General features: G+C 48.5%; 1 protein-coding gene across 3 annotated transcripts; it reads left to right on the top strand.

Annotated features, from left to right (window-relative positions):
- STOML1 (stomatin like 1) lies at window positions 1–9230 on the top strand. 3 transcript variants are annotated; one of them, XM_020897967.2, is made up of 7 exons: window positions 1–263; window positions 1842–1948; window positions 3190–3339; window positions 3638–3841; window positions 6905–7100; window positions 7570–7779; window positions 8301–9230. In XM_020897967.2, the coding sequence occupies exons 1-7, from the start codon at window positions 131–133 to the stop codon at window positions 8492–8494; spliced, it is 1194 nt and encodes a 397-aa protein (XP_020753626.2). In that variant the 5' UTR covers window positions 1–130; the 3' UTR covers window positions 8495–9230. The 3 variants fall into 3 exon arrangements, with proteins under 3 accessions (XP_020753626.2, XP_020753625.2, XP_020753627.2); XM_020897966.2 differs by having other exon boundaries at window positions 7567–7779; XM_020897968.2 differs by lacking the exon at window positions 1–263 and adding an exon at window positions 395–536 and having other exon boundaries at window positions 7567–7779.
- Window positions 9231–23624: the final 14394 nt, after the last annotated feature.

Raw genomic sequence — 23624 nt, 5'->3', positions numbered from 1 at the left:
GCCCCCCGCCCCCGCCCGGCTGCACAGGCGAAACCGGAAGCGGTGGCCGGCGGGGGCGGGGCAGTGTAGCTGCTGGCTGGTCGAGCCCCGCACTGCCCTGGGGCGCGGGGCGTGCCCTCTGTTGGGAACCATGCTTGGCAGGTCTGGGTACCGGGCGCTGCCTTTGGGGGACTTTGACCGTTTCCAGCAGTCGAACTTCGGCTTCCTGGGCTCGCAGAAGGGCTGCTTGTCCCCGGAGCCGGGCGGCGTGGGGCCGGGGGCCGGTGAGTGGCCGCCCAGCGCAGCGGATCCGAGGGAGATCAGCAGGCACCCCCGAACGCTCTGCCTCTTGGGAGTCAGCGTGTCTTGCGTCTTCGCAGCCTAAGAGGAGGGACCGAGAGGGGTTTTCCACGATGTGGAGAAGGGCTTGATCTGGCACTGGGACACTACCGCCCATCCGCCCTTCTTAGAGCTACGGGGCGGCAGCACTGGAGCTCTCTCATCTTCCAAGGAGCCTCGCCCCACCTCGTTTCTGCTTGGCATTTATCAGCCCAAAGGTTTCAGGTTTCCATTTTGCCCAGAAAGAAACTAAGGTCAAGGCATAGGAAGTCACCAGCACTCCAAGAGCACTTGGCCGCCGAGAAGTGGCAGAATCTTAACCTCAGGGGACACCTTTAGATTTCCTCAAGCTTGAGTATCTCCCAGTTTCCTGGTGGAGATGCGCAGGCCAAAAAGTCAGGCCCTTAGATGCCTGTCGTGTCTTCCCAGGCCCTGTTTTTCTCCAAAGCCTTGAGTAATTCCCTTGACCCAGAGGTCAGATCCCACATGCCTCAGCCTGACAACCAAGCCCCAGAGGATTCGGCCCTTCTGTGACCCCCTCCTCTAATGACAGCTGTCCCTATCCAAGAGTTCTTTTCCTACTGGGGCCACATGGGTCAGAAAGAAGCAGGAAAGGAGATTTAGTATTCTGGTGCTCAGAGAGCCCAAAGGGTATGGTGTTCCTGGAAGGGTGGAGCAGAGAATTCTGTCTGCTTCTAGTTCAGGGCTGGGAGAGGATCCCCAAGATCCTGGGGTTTTCTCAGCTTTCAATCCCATCCTGGGGTTCTCATTCACCAGGGGTAGGGACCTGTGCTTCAGCCAAGTCTTTTCTTCCTAGTCCCTCTCCCCCACCTCTCTTCTGAAGCTACTTCAAGTGAAGCGTGCATTTTGACGGTCATTAGGACATTAAAGTGTGAAGAATTCTGAGCTAAGCAAGAGCATCTTAGCCCTCATCTCTGGCATCTGTTGAGGAGCCATTGACGCTTTATCCCTTTTGGTTAACGCATTACCTCCAAATTGAAAGCATACTTCCGGGGCGATAGTGGAGGAAGTGTTATGCCAGCAGCATTCAGTTCAACCCAGCATGTGTTTACAGATGCTGAGTTCCTCCTGGCTTTACCAGAAGTGGGAGGCAGTTTAAATCAGACAAAAGGATTGACTCCTGCTCAGCCCAGTGAGGAGAGCCCAGTCCTGTGAATAACTTCTCAGTTCCAATTACTGCTGCCTAGCAGAGAATGGGCCTTGTGAGGTTGGAGCTTGGAACAAATTGATTCTGATATGTGGGAGGAAGGAACAGTCCTTAACTAGCTCCTGCCCACAGATATGGAGTTAGTATTAGGCAAGGCAAGTATCTGATGGTCTTTAGGGCACTACAGTGAAGTGAAACACTGTGAGTTAGGGAAGAACACCTTAGATCTGAGAAGGAAGGAGCCACTGAAAGGGGAGATGGGCAAAAGGTGCACTTGACCAAGTTCACTCAGCCTGCAGCTGTCATGCCGGACCCAGTTGGCATTTCTTGACTGTCTCTGCTCTCTTGTCCCCAGATGCACCTCAGAGCTGGCCCTCCTGCTTCTGTCATGGCCTCATCAGTTTCCTGGGGTTCTTGCTGCTGCTGATCACCTTCCCCATTTCTGGTTGGTTTGCCCTGAAGGTAAGGCTGGCTGGGTCAGTCCCCAGAGTGGTTGGGCCACACTGAGAGCTTTAACATCGGTGCATGAATTTCCTGTCCTCTGCCCGCTTCCTCTAAGTATTATCACACCTGTGTGAAATGGGCGCAGACGGTAAAGAATCTGCCTGCAGGGCAGGAGCCCTGGGCTCAACTCCCGAGTTGGGGAGATCCCCTGGAGAAGGGAATGGCACTCCACTCCAGTATTCTTGCTTGGAAAATTCCATAGACAGAGGATCTTGGTGGGCTATGGTCCATGGGGTCGCAAAGAGTCGGACATGATTGAGCAAAGAACACTGTGAAATAGGCTGGACAAGAACTGTTCATTCTCACCTTTCAGACGAGGAAACTGAGGTTCAACTTTACTGGGAGCCAATAAGTGGCAGAAGCAAATCTTCCCAAATGCCCAAGTTTAGGGGTCTGAACGCTGGCATGAAGGTGCACACAAATATCTTCTTCCCTTTGGGTTAGGCTAAGTTAGAAATGAAAAACCCTCAACCTGGCCCAGCAAGTGATGAGTAGTAGGAATTTCAGCCTCGTTTTCAACCAGGGATGGGGCAGAAGGGAAAGGATGAGCTGGGGTAGATGCTCACACCTGAGGGCTACAGTGGAGGTGGAAGCTGACCCTCCCGCAGCCCCAGACAACAGTCACTGTCTCTGGAAAGTTTAGGGTTTGGGGTGCTCTGGAAGGGAGTCCTTAGAAGGCCCTAAATCCTAATTCTAAAACTGCCACTGAAACAAATATTGTGTGACCTTGGGCAAGTCACTACCTCTCTGAGCCTTCATTTCTCATTTGGATATATTTCCTTCCTTGAGGACTCCAGGAACCTGAAGCTGGCAAAGCCCTTCCCTCAGGGTTGCTGTTAGAGCGGCCCAGCTTGTCCCTTGACTAAGACAAGGGCAGACAGTTTCCTGGTTTGAGTCATGTTTAGCTTTAGACCACACAGGTAAAAGGTTTCACAATCAAGTCAGTACAGTATGGCAGTTGAGAGCGTGGCTTTTGGAGTCACTCAGAACTGCCTTCAAATCTTGCCTGTTTCACTTGGGGACTTTGTGGGTTTTGAGCAAGTCAGTTAGTCTCTCAGAGCTTGGTTTTTTTCATCTGGAAACAGCTAAGGATCCCTGACCCTGAACCTGAGGGAGAGAGGCGAGGGAAAGACCTGGGCAGACATAATTGTCAGCATCAGCCCAGTGCTTTTGACCCTTTCCCTTGCTATTACGAGCAGATTGTGCCCACCTATGAGCGCATGATCGTGTTTCGACTGGGCCGGATCCGCACCCCTCAAGGACCCGGTATGGTTCTCCTCCTGCCCTTCATCGACTCTTTTCAGAGGGTAGATCTGAGGACACGAGCCTTCAATGTTCCTCCCTGCAAGGTGAGGGGCTTCTCAGCTCCCCCGGACTGGGGAAGTGGGGAGCTTGTGTGGGTGTGTTGTGGATGTCAGTACCTTGGCCTGTGAGTAGCCATCAGGGCTGAGGGGTGGGGAAGACACCAGAAAAAGGAGGAGGGAGGCTAGGAGGACATCCTTGCTCTATGTATCTAATCCCCTGCACTTGGGGTTTCCATTTTGTTCTCGAGGAACCAGTGACCAGGCAAGAGGGTCAGGTTAGGTGGTCTCAGTGGGCCTGGCCTCCCTGCAGCCCCTGCCCCTCTTTCCTGGCCTCTCCTAACAGTTGGCCTCTAAGGATGGGGCTGTGCTATCCGTGGGGGCTGATGTCCAGTTCCGCATCTGGGACCCGGTACTGTCGGTGATGACGGTGAAGGACCTGAACACGGCCACACGCATGACCGCCCAGAACGCCATGACCAAGGCCCTGCTCAGGAGGCCCCTGCGAGAGATCCAGATGGAGACGCTCAAGATCAGCGACCAGCTCCTGGTAGGCAGCCCTGCACCGGGCAGAGTTCCGTGGCTGGCACGTGGGCCCGGCTCTGCCTGCCGGGGCACTTTAGCGAAGCACCAGATCACTCTGGGCCTCAGTTTACCTTATGTCCCAAGGGTGTAACAACTTGTGAAGAGTCAGCGGTCTTGGTCGGACTGTGGGCTGAGGGATGGAAGGTGGGCACAGACCATAGCGACCATGGGCAAACCGGGCCTGAGAGGTGAAGGGGCTGGGCCAGGGGAGTAGCCTGACAGGAATTCTTGAGTCTTGCCCCTGACTGCCTGAGGTTTCACTCTTCATTGCCCTGCAGGCATTGCCATGACAACGCTGGGCCTCAGGGACACTGAGCAGCCTCATGGGTGGGCAGATGGGTGAAAGGAGCAGGGGCCTTCTTGGCCCAGTTACCTTCTGGGGAAGAATTCCATGCTCCCTAAGGCAGCATGTGTGTTTTTGTAGTTTTGTATTCTTTGTTCTGGATCTTTTTCCTGCCTCTTCTCTTGAGTGTGAGCAGTTACACTGGAATTCATCTCAGATCCCTCCTGTGACAAGAGGGGTTGAAATACACGTGTGAGGGCATGTCAACTGCTCCTCATGCTCACCTCAGGCTTTCTTCCATGTCCTGGCAGGAGACCGTGGGTGAAGTTTCTCCTTGTTCCCCTAGCCTCTGTCTTCCCCAGGGCTAGACAGGGAAGGGAGTGGGTAGTGCCAGTCCTGGAGATTCCAGTCCCTTCAGGAAATAAATCAACTGGCTGAAATTCACAAGAAAATTCTACTTGTGATAGTAGAAGTATTGTTATACTTCTCACACGCATAGTATTTTGCCTGCCTCAGTGTATCTCAGCTTTGCATTTTGCTGCACAAAGGCTAGTATCACTCTTTTATTTTGGAGGAAGGAAATTAAGGCTCAGAAGTTATTTGACTTGCCTCTAAGAGCCGTGGTCAAGGGCAGAGCTGGGCCAGAGCCAGATCACCTGCCCCTGCCCTCCAGTTCATTGCTTGCTACTGCTAAGTCGCTTCAGTTGTTTCCGACTCTGTACGACCCCGTAGACGGCAGCCCACCAGGCTCCCCCGTCCCTGGGATTCTCCAGGCAAGAATACTGGAGTGGGTTGCCATATCTTCCTCCAATGCATGATTGTTCTTGGCCTTTGTTTTTGGGCTTGCTGCACATTACTTTGGTGCAGCAAAGCCAAGAGAGGCCATTTGGGGGTGTGAGTCCCTTACCAGGCATTAGAGTCCTTTAGGGCCATTACCCAGACTGACTTAGCTCCCGGCAAAGTGGATTCAGTGCCTGGATAAAATGAAATCTCAGGAAATCCAGCCCACCTTCAGCAAGGCCTGGTTCAGACATACTTCTCTCATTTTCACTCCTCCATTTGCCTGTTTTGCACCTGGAGGGATTGCACACTTCCCGCCTCTCCCTTGCTGGGCCCTCTTAGCTGCTTATCCACTTGTGCCTGCTGCTTCACCCCTCCCTGCCCCACCCAGCCTCCTCTACTGCTGGCCCCAGCCCCACCCATCCCTTTGCAGCAGGCCTGGCCTCTTAATCCTCAGGAGAAAGTGCTCTAGGGTGAGAACTCTTTCAGCTTCCTCCAGGGTTACCCCTTGAAGCTCACCTACCTCTGTGCTGTTTTCCTGCCTCCCTGGAAGCATCTGGTTCCTCTGCACCGCCAGTGCTCGGGGCCCATGACTCGGCTCCTTCCCTGCGCTCATCCTCTTCTTGCCTTTCTGCATTCTCTCCCTTTGCCCCGCACCCCTTCTAGCTCTTCACCCCTCTCTTCCCTTTCCTTCCTCCCTTCCTGTTGTTACTCTAGGCTCCCTTAGGCACCTAAGACTGCCCACCCTACAATGACCTCCCTCTTGCCAGCATGGAAGCACTTCTCAGTGCTTCCCTCACTTCACCTGGAGGCAGCCTTGGACTCCTTGGGCGCTTCCTTCTCTTATTATTGGATCCCCTGTTTCCTCTGACTTCCGTTATTCCACACTCCTGGTTACTCCCTGTCCTCCTGCCCTTCTGTTTCCTCCCTCAGGGGTCTCTTTTCACCTGTGATCCACCTGGGGCTTTTTGCTACTTCTGGACACTAATTATTCACGACACTCTGATCCAGTCCCATTCTGTCCTACTTCCTGGACCTACTTACCCAGTTGTGGTTGGCTGTCCTGTAGACACCTCAAGCTTAATGTATTTAAAAATACATTATTCCTTCCCTAAAGGAATACTCATCTTTCCTTCCCTACCCACCCCCATATCTGTGTCTTCCTCTGTGTGTGCTTTCTGGGTGAATGCCCACACTCATAATCTGTGCAAGAACCCACATCAGAGGCCTGGCTCCCCCAGCTCCTCAGCATCCTTCCTCTTTTCACACTCTCAGGCAACCGAGGAGCCCAGTGGTTCTGATTCTCTAGTGTCCTGTAGCTTAGGGTCTGCAGAGTGGTGCCCCTCCGCCATGTGTCTCGGCTCAAAGCTGCCTCTCTGCCTGACACTGCATCTGCATCACTTGCCTGCAGTTTGAAACACCATCCTACCTGGTCTCCTGCCTCCATCCTCCACCCCTCCAGTCCAGTGTCCACATAGCAGCCAAGAGAATCTTTGCAACAAGGAAGACTGCTGCTGAACTCCTCTCGGTGGCCCCTTGTGCCTCAGAATAAGTCCAAATGAGAGAGAGAGCAGCCACCTCTGCCCCCTTGGCTGTCTCCAGTGTCCCAGCCCACTCTTGAGGGTCCGGCTAAATGAAACTGTGATTACTCGCAGTTCCCCGAACGTTCGAGGTGCTCCTCTCTGGGCTTTGTCACATGCTGTTCCTGTTGTCTGGAAGGGTCCTCCTTTTATGCTCCTTCTCCTGGAAAACTCCTCCCCCTAGCATCACCCCCTCCTCCCTGCCCCACACCCTCTCCTGGTGCATACTACACCTTCCCACTGTAATTGCGCTCTGCCTCTGTCCAGGCTGGGTACATGGGCCTGGTACCTCATGTGTTACCGTGGCCATACCAGCCTGCCTAAAGAAGGTGCTCTGGACGGGGCCTTTGTGGAATGAGTGCTGTTTCTCCCACACTTCCTCCAGCTGGAGATCAACGATGTGACCAGGGCCTGGGGGCTGGAGGTGGACCGCGTGGAGCTGGCAGTGGAGGCCGTGCTCCAGCCACCCCAGGACAGCCCAGCGGGGCCCAGCCTGGATAGCTCCCTGCAGCAGCTGGCCCTCCACCTCCTGGGAAGCAGTGTCACTTCAGGGGCAGGAGCTGCCCGGCTCCCTGGACCAGGTGAGGAGCCTCAGGGAAGGGGTGGTGTGCTCCCCAGGGCGTTCATCTTGGTGTCCAGCACAGACTGAGCTTTGCCTCTTGTTCCTTTAACCAAGCAGCTTGTGCAGTGCACACCCTGCCCAGCTGTTCCAGCCACCCCGATTCTAGAGCTGGCCAGAACTAAGGCAGGGAGAAGAGTCTGAGTGTGCGGAGGCCTTTGGGAGCCTCCATGGGAGGAAGCAACAGCATCCAGAAGAAAGTTTAAGACTCAAGGCTGGAGTGTTTTAGAAATGGGGGTTGGGGTTATAGCTAAAAACTCAAGGGCAGCCTCTTCAAAGAGGAGGAAACTGAACACAGGCCTGCAGGGGATGTAAGAGAGAACACTGAGAAGGAGGGCTTGCAGGGGAGGCCACCGTCATCCTGACCTCGGCAGTGCACCGACTTCCTTCTCTCTGCCTCCCTCCCCCATCCCGTCGGCCACCACCAGCAGATTCCTTGGAGATGGTGAGCGAGGTTGAGCCGTCTGCCCCTCATGGGGGTGCCAGGTCCAGCCCCAAGCAGCCTGTGGCTGAGGGGCTGCTGACGGCTCTGAAGCCCTTCCTGTCGGAGGCCCTGGTCAGCCAGGTCGGGGCCTGCTACCAGTTCAACGTCGTCCTGCCCAGCGGCCCCCAGAACATCTACTTCCTGGATCTCACTGCAGGTGCCGCTGTCCCCTGCCCGCTCCTTCCCCCTGGGGTTGCTCATAGCCCTACCACCTGTGGTCCTTTTCAGCCCAGGCCCTGCTCCTGCCAGCAGTTTAGGGCAAACCCATAGCTGTCAGGAGCTCAAATGCCATTTGCAGGCAGTGACTGCCCAGGCCTTGGGTTTCCTGTCCCATCCCCATGAGCAGGACCGCCCAGATGGCCGGGCTGCCTGGACCAAGAGCTCTGCACACATTGCAGGCCTGTTTGTGCCAGGCTCTGTCTGAGTGTGTTTTGCACGTCATCTCACCTACTTCTTATCTTGAACCTGTGACTTAGTGATTATTATCATCCTCATCTCACCAGTTTGGAAACTGAGGCTCTGAGTGGTCACACAGTCAGTAGGACTTGAACCCTGGGTATTAGTGCCTGAGCTCTTAGCCAGTCTTCCCACCCCTCACAGTGGGACGTGCTGACCTCTTCTACCCCCTGTAGCATAGCTGTCCCCCCCACTAATTCTCAGCTTTCTCTCTCCCCACAGGGCAAGGGAGGGTGGGACGCGGAGTGCCTGATGTCATCCCTGACGTGGTGGTGGAGCTGTCCGAGGAGGACCTGCAGGCCCTGTTGTGCAGGGAGCTGCGGCCCCTGGGGGCCTACATGAGTGGGCGGTTGAAGGTGAAGGGTGACCTGGCCGTGGCCATGAAGCTGGAGGCTGTCCTCAGGGCCTTGAAGTAGCAGGTTTGGCTGCCTGTCGGTAACCCGGCCCTGAGCCAGGCACCTAGCCAGGGACACATCTTGGAGGAGGAGGCCCTGGCACTGTACCTTGGATTGCTGAAGCCCTGGGGAGTGTCAGACCCAGCGGGAGACAGTGAGTGGAGGCTGGGAGACACGGGAGCTAGGAGAGGCTGAGTCAGGCAGCCCTGCCCTTCTCACCCACAGCGGTTCTCTCAGCAAGTGTTTGCTGATCCTGGTCCCCTGCCCAACTGGGTACACAGGCAATAACAGGAGAGCCAGGCCTGCTCTGCTCCTCTGGCGACCTGGCTGGAGAGGCAGGGCTGACAGAAGCAGCCCAGCAGCAGCTGGTTTGGTCCTGGTGCGAGGGAGCTCTGCATGTGACTCAGGCTCCAGGTTCCAGAAGAGGGGGTCAGAGAGGGGTGTTAGAGCATCTCGGGGAGGGACAGAGAAGGGACCAAGCAGAGGTCCTTGCATTGGGAGGGATCTGATATTGGGCCGGGTCTGCCTTGCTGATTGCAGTCCAGGCCCAGACTGGGGGTGGGGGAGGGGAGGGAGGCGGGGGGGCAGGGTGGCGTCTCCCTGGCCCTGCTCCTGAGGGTGTCTTGACTCATCTCCCAGCCTCAGTCTTGCATGCCCGACGGGCTGGGGCCAGGGCAGCATGACGGAGAGCCCTGCCATTCCTGTGCTTTTTACCCGAGGTTTGAAATCCTCAAATAAATGTGCTGTTTACAATGTATCTGGAGAGAAATAGGGGTCAAGGGGGTGGGGAAGAGGGCTCCGAGGTGATGTCCCTGCTGCCAGCCCGGGACCCAGGCCGTGAAGGATGACGCGAGCCCCAACAGTGCTCTGGAATCACCCACAGTTCCCCTTCCTGATGAATGTCTGAAGGCGGGCAGGAGCAGGCACTGTGTTCCTCTTTATGGGTAGAGGTTTGCAGGAAGGATGTGGGTGTGACAGAGCTGGTCGGGCAAACCGTTAATCCAGCGAAGGGCAGGGGCTCCTGTCACACACGAGAGGAGTTGGAGCTATTCTCACCTGCCCCTCCTGCTTACCCCTGGTCACTGTTTCCCCACTGGTCTGGCCCAAACCCCAGGGACCCCCAGAGAAGGAGGGCCTTAGACATCTTGAGTTCTAAGGAATGAATCTCACATCCCAGAGAGGCTTGTGGAAAAAACCCCACGGAAATCCGAGCTTCCTCTTTGAGGAGCAGCCTCTGGCTTGACCTCTGGCACCAAGCCTTCCCCCGCAGGGCCCTGTCCAGCTGCCTTGGCACCAGGCTCCATCCAGCTTACCCTCTGGTTCCTGGCAGTGCCCGCCTTGGCCCTCCTCTTGTAGGTCCTCCCAGAGTAGACCAAACTGCCATTGGGTTCAGGTTTCAGCCCCAGGGCCCCTCCCTGGAGGGCCAGAGCCCCAGGCTGCGGACCCTACCCTGACCCTCTCTCCACTGCTCCGGAGGCCGCCCAGCCGGGGCCGCCTGTTCAAAAGCCTTCCCTCCAGTCCCCACTGCCCATGAGCCCTAGCGGGGCCTGGGCTCCCCCACTGCTTTGGGGCTGTCTTTGAGCCCATTGCCCCCTGTTTCTGTTACTGTTCTTGTGTGAGTGTCTGTCCTCCCTGCTGGACCCTGAGCTTCATGCCTGAGCCGTTCATCACTGTTCCCTCCCTGCTGCGGCTGCACACAGTGCCCCAGGGGTGGGAGGGGAAGCCCCAGGCGCCTTCCTCCTGAGAGCTTAGGGGAAACTGAAACTGAGATTTTCTTTGTGGGTGTGAGGAGCAGCATCATGGGGGGAAACGGAAACTTATAGATGTCTGTGTGGGTGGAGAGCAGAATCTGCTGCCAGCCGTGAATGCCCTCATCCCATCGAGGGGAACTCATTCCTTGGTGAGGCCAGTGCTCCAGGACAGGGAGCCCACAAGCTCAGGCCTCTGGGCTTCGCAGGACCCAGCGGACTCTGCAGTCCTGGGGGTGGGGGTGCAACGAGGGGCACCTCACAGGGCCAGAGTGTGAGGGGCGGGGGAGGAAAGGGTGTCCATCAGAGAAAGCTTGCTGAGGAGTTGATGCCCGAGACTCACAGTTTACACGGACATGAGAGAAGGAAGGAAGTGGGGGAGACACTCGGCAGAGGAGAGAGTCCCTATGAGGCCACAGGAAGGGGTAGCAGGCACCTCCGATTTGGGGGACTGGGACCTAAAGTCTGAGGGGGGCTGTGTGCAGGGATTTTGCAGTGGTAACTGATCCTGTGTGCCAGCCCTGCCCCTCTTCTGCATTGACGCTTCCTGTGTTTGTTTCCCCAAGGTAACCCGATGAATAATGGTAACTCGAACAGTTACGCTATGCTTTATCTATGTATAATGTGTTTTTCTGATATTATTTTTTAAATAAGTATTTAGTTTTGAATAGAGAAGTTTAAAAAGGCAAGCTGTGAAAATTGTTCCGCATACTCTTAACTCCATCCACGTAGTTTCAAACAGATATCCCCTGGTATTAGTTTCCAAGTTATTCTTCCAGAAGTTGGGGTTTGGGGATTTCCCTGGTGGTCCAGTGGTTAAGACTCTGTGCTTCCACTACAGAGGGTGCAGGTTCAGTCCCTGGCCAGGGTGCTAAGATCCCACATGCTGTGCTACACAACCAAAAAAAAAAAAAGAAGTTGGAGTTTTAAAAAAATATACTTGCAAGAAAATCCAAATATATTATTCTCTGGGATTTTTTTTTTTTTTAAGCAGAAATGGCAGCATAGCAAATACAATGTTAATCTGTTCACTTAACATTGTGCTTGAGACTCCACATTTGCACACCTAGACTTACCCTGTCCAATTTTATATTAATAGTTACATAGGATTCAATTGTATGGGTATATCATAGTTTATTTTACTTGGTTTGGGTTGATAGACATTCAGATTATTTTTTTATGTTTTGCTATTTCAAACATTCATGCAGTAATAACCTTTCACATATGCTGTTGTGGTTAAAGTTCATCTGTGGGATAAAGTCCTAGAAAGGAAATTGCTAGGTCAAAGCATTTATAATTTAGTATTGCCCAAATGCCTTCTTTAGGGATTATTCTAATTTATACTCCCCTCATCAGTAAGTGAGAGTCTGTTTTTCCTCACAGACATGCCAACACAATGTGTTACTAAACTCTGGGATTTTTTGACAGTTCAGTAAATTAAAAGTTCATCTCAGTGTGATTTTTTTTGAAAGTTGTTCAATTGTTTATTGCTTTTTAAGGTTTGGATTTTCCATCCCAGCAAAAGCACAGGGTTTCTTTTCAGTCCCAGATAAAAAGCACAGAATTTACCTTTTTAACAGATAATAGGATAAAATGCACTCATTTTTTAATAGTAAAAGATGTTTATCATTTTTCACAATAAGTAGCCAGATAAAAGATAATTATAATTGCAGGCCATAATGGAAACATGATTAACCTAAAAATAAAATTACAGTTTGGGAGGTATACATGCATATGTTTTCATCCACCTAGCCAGTCTGTGTCTTTTGGTTGGTGCATAAATGCACCCATTTTAAATGTACTTTGACAAATGGAACACCAAGTAACCACTGCCCACCAGAATCAAGATATAGAATGTTTTCATCAACTCACGTGGTTCCCTCTATCCCTTCCCATTCAATCTTCAATCTCCCCACCCCCAGGCCCAGGCCCAGGTCACCACTGATCTGCTTACTAATAACTATTGATTAAATTTCACATCTCTAGAATTTCATACAAGTGAAACCATGCCATGTGTATCCTTTTGTGACTAGCTTCTTTCTGTAGTTCTTTTGAATCATCTATGGTATTATGTGTACCTATAGTTACTGTTCTTTTTTATTGTTAGTGATACTCTGTTGAATGGATAGAGGTACAATTTACATATTCAGCTGTTGATGGACATTTGAGTAGTTTTCAGTTTTGATCAAAGCTTCTCTGGACATTTGTCTGTGTACAAGTCTTTGTATAGATACATGTTTTCATTTGGGTAAATACTGAGGAGTATTTCTTCTGGCTCTAGAAACTGCCAAACCAATTCCTGGATGGTTGTGCCAACACTTGGTGGTGGTGGTAATCATTTCCAGTGGGTCTGCCTGATGACTTTGAGCCCCTTTTTGGGTGCTCATTGGTTATATGTCTCTTTTTGTGAAGTATCTGTCAAATATTTTTTCTCACTTTAAAATCTGGCTTTATCTTGTTGGTGTAATATTCATATTAGTTCCAAGAGTTCTTAGTAAATCCTGGATACATGTCTTTTAGCAGATACTTGAAATATTTTCTCCCAGACTGTAGCTTGGCTTTCTAACTTCTTAACGATTTATTTTTAAAAACAATAGATTTTAATTTTGATGAAGTTAGTCTGTAATTTTTTATGTATTTATGTATTTGTTCATCTGTGTTGGGTCTCAGTTGGGACACAGGGGTGGGGCGCTCATTTGTCGTGAGGGATGCTTGCAGTGCGTGGACTCCTTAGCTGTGGCACTCGGGCTCAGCGGTGGCGTGTAGACTCCAGAGTGGGCTTGCTTCAGTAATCGTGGCTCATGGTCTTAGTTCCCCGTCCAGGGGTCAAACTTGAGTCCCCTGCATTACACGGTGGATTCTTAACCACTGGGCCACCAGGGAAATCCCTATAATTTTTTCATGGTTAGAGGTTTTGTATCCTTTCCTGGAAATCTTTGCTCATCTTTGCTGAAGGTGTTGAAGATTTCCCCCTGTGTTTTCTAGTACCTTTAGGCACAGTGCCTTAAAGTACTAGCTGAATCTATAAACTTTTAGAAGTACTTTAGTACTTTTAGGCCTGATGCTCTTTGAGTTACTTTTTGTATATAGTATGAGATAAAAGGCTGAGATGTTTCCCCCAGCCCACGTCCCCCTCTCCATATGGGTATCCAGCACTTCATGTTGAAAAGATATATTTTTCCCATTGAATTACCTCAAAACTTGAAATTTTTCATGTCTCTTAGTTTGTGTGAAGTTGAAATTTTGTAATATGTTTAGGAGCTATTGTGTTTCTTTTCCTGTGAAATGTTATTTCATGTATTTTTTTAGTGTTGCTTGTTTCTACTTTTGTTTTGACATCTGGAACTCCTTCCAGGAGAGAGATTAGCTCTTTTTGATATAAATTGTAAAAATTTTTAACCCAGTTTATTGTTTGTAGTTTGACTTTGCTTATGATATTTTTCCATGAAATTTGACAGATGTATTTGAAATGATATGTATTTTACTTTATGGCTTTTAGGTTTTAAGTTATAAGAAAAACTTCCATTCTAAGATCATAAAGGAATTCCATGTACTTCCATTACTTTATTTTCTACATGTAATTGTTTGACAAACCCCTTGGGATTGAAATGAGCATAAAATATATCGAACCACATTTTTTTCAGAGCTCTGTATTTCTGTTTGTCTTGGGATCTATATCTGGGTTTTCTGTTCTGTTCCATTCGTCTGTGCAGTGAGATCACATGGTTTTAACTATTGAGGCTTCATAAAATGTTGAATCATCTATAAGATTAATTCTTTTTAATGCTTCTTAAGGAATTCTTCCTGGGAATTTCCTGGCAGTCAGTGTTTGACCACTCAGCACTTTCACTGCCGAGGATGTGGGTTGAATCCCTGGTCTGAGAACTAAGATCCTAGAAGCCACGAAGCATAACCAAATTAAAAAAAAAAATTCTTTCTGCCTATTCTTGTTGCTGTTTGAAAATAAACTTTAGAATTACCCTAGTAATTGTTAAGGGGACTTTTGTTGGTGGTCCAGTGGTTAAGACACAGGGAACTTGGGTTCCATTTATGATTGGGGAACTAAGATCCTACCTGCCAGTGGAGTGGTCAAAAAAATTGTTTATATCTTTATGGAGATCATATTAAATGTGTGAAGTAACTCAAATAATTGCAGTCTTTATGGTACTGAGTCTTCCTATCCATGAACCGGCCTGTTTTTATGTGTTGTTTTTTTCCCTCTTAGTGTTCTTCAGAAGTTTTACAGTGTTCATACAGTCTTGAACATTTTTTTAAAGTTTATTTCCAGGTACTATATCTTTTCTGATTCTACTGTAAATGGAGTCTTTCCTTTCATTATATTATCTGATCAGACTGCAATTTACTGCTCTGTAGGAGTTCTGTATCTTACTAACTTCATTCTTACCTTACTAACTGTATTTTTATTCACAGTAGTCCTTCATCTTCAATATACAGTCAGATGTTGACAATGTCACCTCCTCATATCAGTGCTTTAGAATGCTTTCCCTTTTATAATTGCGTTGGCTAACATGGAGGTGGCTATTTTTAAGATGAAAGAGAGAGGATATTATGGGGAAAGATCCAGTAGAGAGAGAGGCAGAGGGAGACTGTCGAGGAAGAGAAAGGAATGGGATCCTGAGCCCTGATGGGATTAGCTCTGGACAAAGATTGACACCTCACCCTGGAGAAAGAAGGGAGGAAGGAAGGCTGGGGGCAGGATTCCGGCCCTCCTGTGCACACGGGGGCATGTTGGGGTAGGTGGCAGCTCTGGCGTGTTTATTTACTGAACAGTTTCAGGGAAGAGAAGTGCCAGTGGTAAATCATGGTCACTGTCACTCACACAGGCCTCACTGGGTTAGCCCTTTGGTGGGGCCTCCAAGCCAAAAACCATGGAATTGAGAGTGATGAGGGGGTGGGGACTTGGGGAGGTTTGTGTCTTGCAGGGGTGGAAGCTGGGAGGAGAAATTTACTGGTTTCTCCTGGTGAGTGGTTCTTGATTCCCGTCCTAGGCCAAGTGGAGTCCAGCTCCCCCAACCAGGACAAGAGATGATTGGTTCACAGATGGGATGACCGAGGACCAGCAGGCCCCCAGAAAGCCTTCCCAGAGGGATTTGTGGCAGGACTGGGTCCAGAACCTGTGTCTCATGGCTCCAGCCCATGACTTCCTCTTCCATCAGTGGGGACTGTGGGGCAGTGGGATTGGCTTGGAATAAAGAGGGTCTTAAGATTCCGGCTTTGTGTTGCTCCACTTAGCCTGACTCCACTGTGTGGGGATGGGTGTGGACTGGGTAGGGGTGGGCAGAGGGGGGTATATTCCCTATCTGCTGCCCCAGATCCGCTGCCACTCAGTCAGGAGAGAGGCTGGAGAGAGAGAGGAAGTAGTGAAGAGGGGAGGAGAGGAGAGGGAGGAGACCGAGGATCAAAGGGACTTGCCCACCACAGTCCTCAGTTGGGAGCTTCTTCCCCTGGACTGGGACTCCAGTATGCTTCCACTGACCCAGAGATTGGCAGTGTCCACCACATAACAGGCACCAGCAACTGGTTTTTAAAATGGACTTATTGAAGGACTTCCCTGGTGGTCTAGTAGCTAAGACTCCAAGCTCCCTATTACGGGGGCAAGAGTTCAATCCCTAGTTAGGGAACTAGATCCTGCATGCCACAACTAAGAGTTAGCGTGCTGCAACTAAGACCCAGCGCAGCCAAATAAACACACATTAAATTTTTTCTTTTAATGGACTTCTTGTGTAAGATGAAGCAGCGTTAGGTTTGCTGAGGAGGATGAAGACAGAGCACAGGTGAAGATAGGAAGAAAGGAGAGACTGAGGGAGACAGAGAGGGAGAGAGAGACAGATGGAGGGGGATGCTGGAAGATGAACAAGGAGAGACAAAGCAACAGGGAGATGGACAGCAAGGGGTGGGGTAGGAGCCAAACCATAGGACCTGCCACAGGGGCGAAAACAGGGCCCTGAGGGTCACCCTGGAGGGGCCAGAGTCACACCTGGGGGGAACAGAAGATGCTTGGCGTGGGGGGCACCCAGCTGTCTCTTGGGACACCTTGTCTGTTCTGCATTTCTTCTTGAAGGAGCGGCAGAAGCCCAGTTGTGAGCTTGTGGCACCATCTTGTGGCAGTTTGGGGGATAGCTGGTTTTCTCCTGGAAGTGCTTTCAAAGGCTGGGGAGGATCTTGGGGGCAAAGGAGCTGCTGCTGTGGAGACAAAGTGAAGAGTAGAACCAGAGCCTGGGGCGCAGGCCTGGGAGATGCCCACATTGCCCAACTGTTCCCATGTGTTCACACACCCATCCCTGTGTACACCCAGGCCCAGGGCTGGCAAAGCAGTGATGGGTCAGGAGGGATGTGGGAGGCCGGATAATGTGAGGGTTTGGCCAGGAGAACTGGGGGAGATTGACCAGAGAGAGGAACAAGGAAACTGCAGATCATGGAGCTAAATCTGCAAAATGGAGCCAATTATATCAAAGGGGATTTTAAGACCTTTCTAGGATGAGGTGTCTCCCCCAAATCAATTATTAAAATGCACAGAATTGTCAAATATGACATATTACCATAAGATAACACAAACTGATTTTTCTAAGTTTGCCTTGGAAATTATTTGACTAAGAGTAATTCATTCACCAGTGTAATTATCTGCACGTTCTCAGCACTCGGTGGGCATTCATTTACATTCTGGAAGTACTTGAGGAGTTAAATATCTACAAATTATTTCCAAATAGAATGAAATTCTTTTGAATACTACACATTTAATAATTAAAGAAGTTGACACAGAATTAATGATATAAGTTAACAATTGATGACATTTTTTAGACATTTATTAATTTGGGCTGTTCTGTAGTTTTTGCATTTTAGAGCCAGACTTTCAGGTTTTAAACATTTAATGTAGGTTCTTGAGAAGTTCTGGGACTCTGGTCACTGTGTCTCCTGGGATTACCTTACCTGAACAGTAAGTGGCTCTGGTAATATTGAGTTGGTAAAAAAGTTCATTCAAGTTTTTCTATATGATCTCATGAAAAAACCCAAATGAACTTTTTGGCCAACCCAATACCCTATCAGAGAGCTATGAAGAGTAAAAATGGGGGTAATATATGAAAGCATTTAGCACAATGTCCAGTAAACTCCAAGCACCCAATAAGCAGGACATGACATTAAATATAGCTGCATACACACATAATCCCATATTCATTCAGTCATTCATTCTAAAAAATTGTATTGGGTACTTAACTTTGCATTCGACCAAGCAATGTCTTAGGTGTCAGAATAGTTGTTAAGTTGCTAAGTTGCGTCCTACTCTTTGTGATGCTGTGGACTGCAGCACACCAGTTTCCCCTGTCCTTCACTATCTCCTAGACTTTGCTCAGATTCATGTCCACTGAATTGGTGATGCCATCCAACCATCTCATCCTCTGTGGCTCTCTTCTCCTTTTGCCTTCAGTCTTTCCCAGCATCAGGGTCTTTTCCAGTTAGTTGGTGTTTCACATCAGGTGGCCGAAGTACTGGAGCTTCAGCGTCAGCATCAGTCCTCCCAATGAATATTCTGGGTTTCTTTTAAGATTGACTGGTTTGGTCTCCTTGCAGTCCGAGGGACTGTCAAGAGTCTTCCACAGCACTGCAATTCCAAAGCATAAATTCTTCAGCTCCAGCACCACAATTTGAAAGCTGGAGACTGTCAGTAGCCTTAATCAGGGCACACTTGAAGCTTTCCTTCCATTTTTCACTATAGAGCTTTCCAGTCCTCTGCCTGTCTTTGAGTCTCTGCCAGGACAAAGCGATGGTGGCTGACTCCCTTGCTCTGCAGCAAGCTCTGAAAAAATAACTTTTGCTTTTCCCATTTGGCTGTTCTTCATTTATTTCCACAGATGATAAAAACTGCCTAAGATTATAAGAGCTGCTCTATTGAGAATAAACTGTATGTAAAAGTATGGAGACCCATTAAGAGGCCATTGTAATAATCCAGGCAAGAGATGATAGTGGCTTGGACCATGCTGATAGCAGGGCAGGCGATTAGAAGGAATTAGATTGTAGTTATGTGTGTTTTATTATTTTATTTTGAAATTATAGATTCACTGGCAGCTGCAAAGAAATGCAGAGAAGTCCCGTGTCTGCCTCCCTGAGCGGCCCCAACATCTCATATAACCACCAAACTATCAAAACCAAGGAATTGATATTGGGATAATCAATCAGATTTATTCAAATTTCCCTGGCTGTATGTGTGCTTATTTGTGTATGCTTATTTGTGTGTGTGTGTGTAGCTGTACACAATTCTGTCACATGTAGTCTATACATGAGTAACCACCACAGTGGTCAAGATGCTCTATGGTACTGTCCTTGGCATCACCCCTTTATAGTCACACCCCTCCTTCCTGTTGCTCACCCTGACAGCCACTACTCTTATCTCCATGATTATGTTACTCAGGATTGCCAGATAAATGAAATCCTGCAGTATGTATCCTTTTGAGGTTGGCTCTTTCACTCAGCTTAACTCTCTAGAGACAAACCCTAGGTGTTGCATGTGTTGGCAGTTCACCCTCTTTCTTGTTGACTGTTATACTGTGGTGTGGATGCACCACAGTTGGTTTCACCCTCCCCCCCTCTGAAGGACATCTGAGTAGTTTCCAGGCTTGGGCTATGACAAGTAAAGCTGCTATGAACTTTTGTGTACAAGTTCATCTGTGAATTTAAGTCTTTGTTTCTCTGGGATAAATGCAATGGCTGGGCCCTTGTTAGGTCTGTTTTTAGTTTTGAATTGGTTATGTTGATATTTTTCAGTTTGCCCTCTGATGGAGAGGGGTAAGAGGCTTATGGAAGCTTCCTGATGTGAGAGACTGAACGGGAAATTGGGTCTTGCTCTGATGGGCAGGGCCATGTTCAGTAAAACTTTAATTCAATTTTCTGTTGATGGGTGGGGCTGTGTTCCCTCCCTGTTATTTACCTGGGGCCAAACTATGGTGGAGGTGATGAAGGTAACGGTGACCTCCTTCAGAAGGTCGCTTTCATGCACTGCTACACTCCATGCCCCCAGCCCTGCAGCAGGCCACCGCCCACCCAACCCTCCATCAGAGACGCCTGAACACTTACTGGATGAAGCACAAGCTGGAATCAAGGTTGCCAGGAGAAATATTAATAACATCAGATATGCAGATGACACCATCCTCATGGCAGAAAGCGAAGAAGATCTAAAGAGCTCCTTGAGGAAAGTGAAAGAGGACAGTGAAAAAGTTGGCTTAAAGCGCAGCATGCTGAAAACTAAGATCATGGCATCTGGTCCCATCACTTCAGGCAAATAGATGGGGAAACAATGCAAACAGTGACAGACTTTATGTTTTTGGGCTCCAAAATCACTGCAGATGGTGACTGAAGTCATGAAATTAAAAGACGCTTACTCCTTGGAAGAAAAGTTATGACCAACCTAGACAGCATATTAAAAAGCAGAGACATTACTTTACCAACAAAGGTCCATCTAGTCAAAGCTATGGTTTTTCCAATAGTCATGTATGTATGTGCGGGTTGGACTATAAAGAAAGCTGAGTGCCAAAGAATTGATGCTTTTGTTGTGTTGGAGAAGACTCTTAAGAGTCCCTTGGACTGCAAGGAGATCCAACCAGACCATCCTAATGGAGATCAGTCCTGAATATTCATTGGAAAGACTGATGCTGAAGCTGAAGCTCCAATACTTTGGCCACCTAATGGGAAGAACTGACTCAATGGAAAAGACCCTGATGCTGGGAAAGATTGAAGGCAGGAGGAGAAGGGGACAACAGAGGATGAGATGGTTGGATGGCATCACTGATGCGATGGACATGAGTTTGAGTAGGCTTTGGGAGTTGGCAGTGGACAGGGAGGCCTGGCATGCTGCAATCCATGTGGTTGCAAAGAGTCAGATACAACTGAGCAACTGAACTGAACTGAACTGATGTTTATAGATAGAGCCAAAGGATCTGATAGACTGGATGTGGGTGTGAGAGAAAATGAGATGAATCAGGGCTCAAAATGGGCCAAGGCACTTAGTGCTGGAACATTGTAGGGGCTCAGTAAATGCCAGCTATTCAAGCGACAGCAAACACAACTAAGCTATGGGGAAATGAGAAAACTTGTGAGACACAAGTCACAAAATGTCACCTGACAAAAGGTTAGGAATGAGTCAGAGGGCATTTAGGTCCGGAAACCCCTTTGATTATTTTGATGTAAAAATGAAAGAGAGGGGTTTCACTTCCTCTTAAGTATATAGAAAGCTACAAGAAAATGTCACTCCCATTCTGACAAGAAGAAGTCAGGTAATCTGCAAAACTAATTTTTTAAACCCATGAGAAAACTGAGGTCATCATAGGCAACCAAGAGAACTGAATTCCAAACAGGCAAACGGTTTGGCCTTGGGGAGAGCATGTTGGAGGGCGGGGGAGTTGGAGGCAGAGCAGTAGTGGGAGAGGGAAGAGAGCCCCCTGGTGGCGCAGATGTGCAAGTGGTGACTGGCTGCTGCAGGAAGGCAGGCTTCACCTTCCCGGAGGACGTTCTCTAAAAGCCTCTGGGGTTGGGGAGGGAGCTTCAAAAGGGAGGAGATATATGTATGCCTATGGCTGATTCATGTTGAGATTTGACAGAAAACAGCAAAATTCTGTAAAGCAATTATCCTTCAATAAAAGATAATTTACAAAGCCTCTGGGGTGTTGTAGGGGAGGCGATGGCGGGTCGCAGCACCCTACTGGAGGAGAGGCAGAAACTAAGATCCACTGCTTCTGGGAGAAGGATGAAAGTCAGTGCCCCCACTTGTCCCTGCGGGGCGGGCAGGAAAGGTTCTCCTGCCCAAGACCAAGGCGAAGGGCAGGAACACCGCCAAGGCGCACCCTGTGGGTCCCAGGTTCACAGGCTCTGAGTGAGGCTGGTCCCGGGAGGACCGAGAAACAGCAACAGCAGTGTACCACTAGGGGGCGAGCGAGAGCACGCAGAGGGAGCCGCTCCGGGCAAGAGGCAGGCAGGGCCTGTGAAAGCAACAGTGGGACGAAAATCCTGTGGAACACCTAAGTACAAGGGAGCCATTTTAAATAGAAAGACCTAGGTAGGTTAAAAGTAAAAGAAAAAAAAAAAAAAAAGACATGCTCTGATCCAAAGCTCAAGTGTCTATATTCAGTTCAGTTCAGTCGTTCAGTTGTGTCCGACTCTGCAACCCCATGGAGGCCAGGCTTCCCTGTCCATCACCAACTCCTGGAACCTACTCAAACTCATGTCCATCGCGTCAGTGATGCCATCCAACCATCTCACCCTCTGTTGTCCCCTTCTCTTCCCGCCTTCAGTCTTTCTCAGCATTAGGGTATTTTCCATTGAGTCAGTTCTTCCCATCAGGTGGCCAAAGTATTGGAGCTTCAGCTTCAGCATCAGTCTTTCCAATGAATATTCAGGACTGATCTCCTTTAGGATGGTCTGGTTGGATCTCCTTGCAGTCCAAGGGACTGTCAAGAGTCTTCTCCAGCACAACAAAAGCATCAATTCTTTGGCACTCAGCTTTCTTTATAGTCCAACCCTCACATCCATACATGACTATTGGAAAAACCATAGCTTTGACTAGACAGATCTTTGTTGGTGAAGTAATGTCTCTGCTTTTTAATAAGCTGTCGAGGTTGGTCATAACTTTTCTTCCAAGGAGCAAGCTTCTTTTAATTTCGTGACTTCAGTCACCATCTGCAGTAATTTTGGAGCCCCCCAAAATAAAGTCTGTTACTGCATTGTTTCCTCATCTATTTGCCATGAAGTGATGGGACCACATGCCTTGATCTTAGTTTTCTGAATGTTGAGTTTTAAGCCAACTTTTTCACTGTCCTCTTTCACTTTCCTCAAGGAGCTCTTTAGTTCTTCTTTGCTTTCTGCCATAAAGATGGTGTCATCTGCATATCTCAGGTTATTGATATTTCTCCTGGCAATCTTGATTCCAGCTTGTACTTCTTCCAGCCCGGCATTTCACATGATGTACTCTGCATATAAGTTAAATAAGCAGGGTGACAATATACAGCCTTGACATACTCCTTTCCTGATTTGAAATCAGTCTGTTGTTCCATGTCCAGTTCTAACTGTTGCTTCTTGACCTGCATACAGCTTTCTCAGGAGGCAGGTAAGGTGGTCTGGTATTCCCATCTCTTTAAGAGTTTTCCACAGTTTGCTGTGATCCACACAAAGGCTTTGGCATAGTCAATAAAACAGAAATAGATGTTTTTCTGGAACTCTCTTGCTTTTGTGATGATCCAGTGGATGTTGGCAATTTGATCTCTGGTTCCTCTGCCTTTTCTAAATCCAGCTTGAGCATCTGGAAGTTTATGGTTCACATACTATTGAAGCCTGGCTTGGAGAGTTTTGAGCATTACTTTGCTAGTGTGTGAGATGAGTGCAATTGTGTGGTAGTTTGAACTTTATTAACATGACACAAAGTAGATTAGGAAACAGAGAATATTTCCAAGAATAAAGAGGGACAATTCATAATGAAAAAGAGGTCAAGTTCATCAAGAATAAAAAGGACCTCAAAGTGATGACCTGAAGAATAGACCATCAGCATACATACAAGTATGACTGATAGACTTAAAAGGAGAAATAGGCAGATCTCAATATTTGATAGAATGAGTGACTAAACAGAAAATCCACTTGGATATGGATAACTTGAATAACACTATTAACCAGTTTAATCTGAATGACATTTATAGGATTGACTCCACCCAACAATAGCAGGATACATATTCTTTTAAAGGCTATGGAACTGCACCAAGTTAGACCATATGCTAAGCTGTAAAACAAGTCTCAACAAATTAAAAATAATTAAACCCATACAGGTATGTTCTCTCATCATAATAATATTAAGCTATAAATCAATAACCAGAAGATATCTGGAAAATCCCCAAATAGTTCGAAATTAAACAATACATTTTTTGGAGAAGGAAATGGCAACCCACTCCAGTACTCTTGCCTGGAAAATTCCATGGATGGAGGAGCCTGGTGGGCTACAGTCCATGGGGTGGCAGAGAGTTGGAGAGGACTAAGCGACTTCACTTTCAGCACAATCAGAGAACTGGTGCGCTGCAATGAAAGATCTGACATGATGCAAAGATCCCACATACTGCAACTAAGACCTGATGCAAGCAAATAAATAAATATTGAAATCAAAAAACAAACTCAGAAGTTACACAGAATTTTAAAAACTCAAGATTCAAGGACTGCTCTAAATGACTCTGAGAGGCGGCAATCTGGGATAAGCAATGATTGGAAGTCCTACAGGAGAGAGAGACTAAGAAAAAGAAAACTCTTCAATGCAAAAAGTTATGAGGGAAATGACAACAGAGGGGATTAAGAGATTGCAGCCAATGCGAGGAGGAAGTAGTACTTCAAAGTCACAGGAGAGAAAATGCTTTCCCATATAA

Source organism: Odocoileus virginianus, chromosome 16 (genome assembly GCF_023699985.2).
Source record: "Odocoileus virginianus isolate 20LAN1187 ecotype Illinois chromosome 16, Ovbor_1.2, whole genome shotgun sequence".
Lineage (NCBI taxonomy): Eukaryota > Metazoa > Chordata > Mammalia > Artiodactyla > Cervidae > Odocoileus > Odocoileus virginianus.
Note: the sequence above shows the minus strand (reverse complement) of the source record. Positions and strands in the feature narration are given on the sequence as shown.

Coding starts and splice junctions, on each gene's coding strand:
- STOML1 (XM_020897966.2), top strand. CDS start 131: ATGCTTGGCAGGTCTGGGTACCGGGCGCTGCCTTTGGGGGACTTTGAC. Junction 264..1,841: donor CGGCGTGGGGCCGGGGGCCG/GTGAGTGGCCGC, acceptor TCTTGTCCCCAG/ATGCACCTCAGAGCTGGCCC. Junction 7,101..7,566: donor TGCCCGGCTCCCTGGACCAG/GTGAGGAGCCTC, acceptor GGCCACCACCAG/CAGATTCCTTGGAGATGGTG.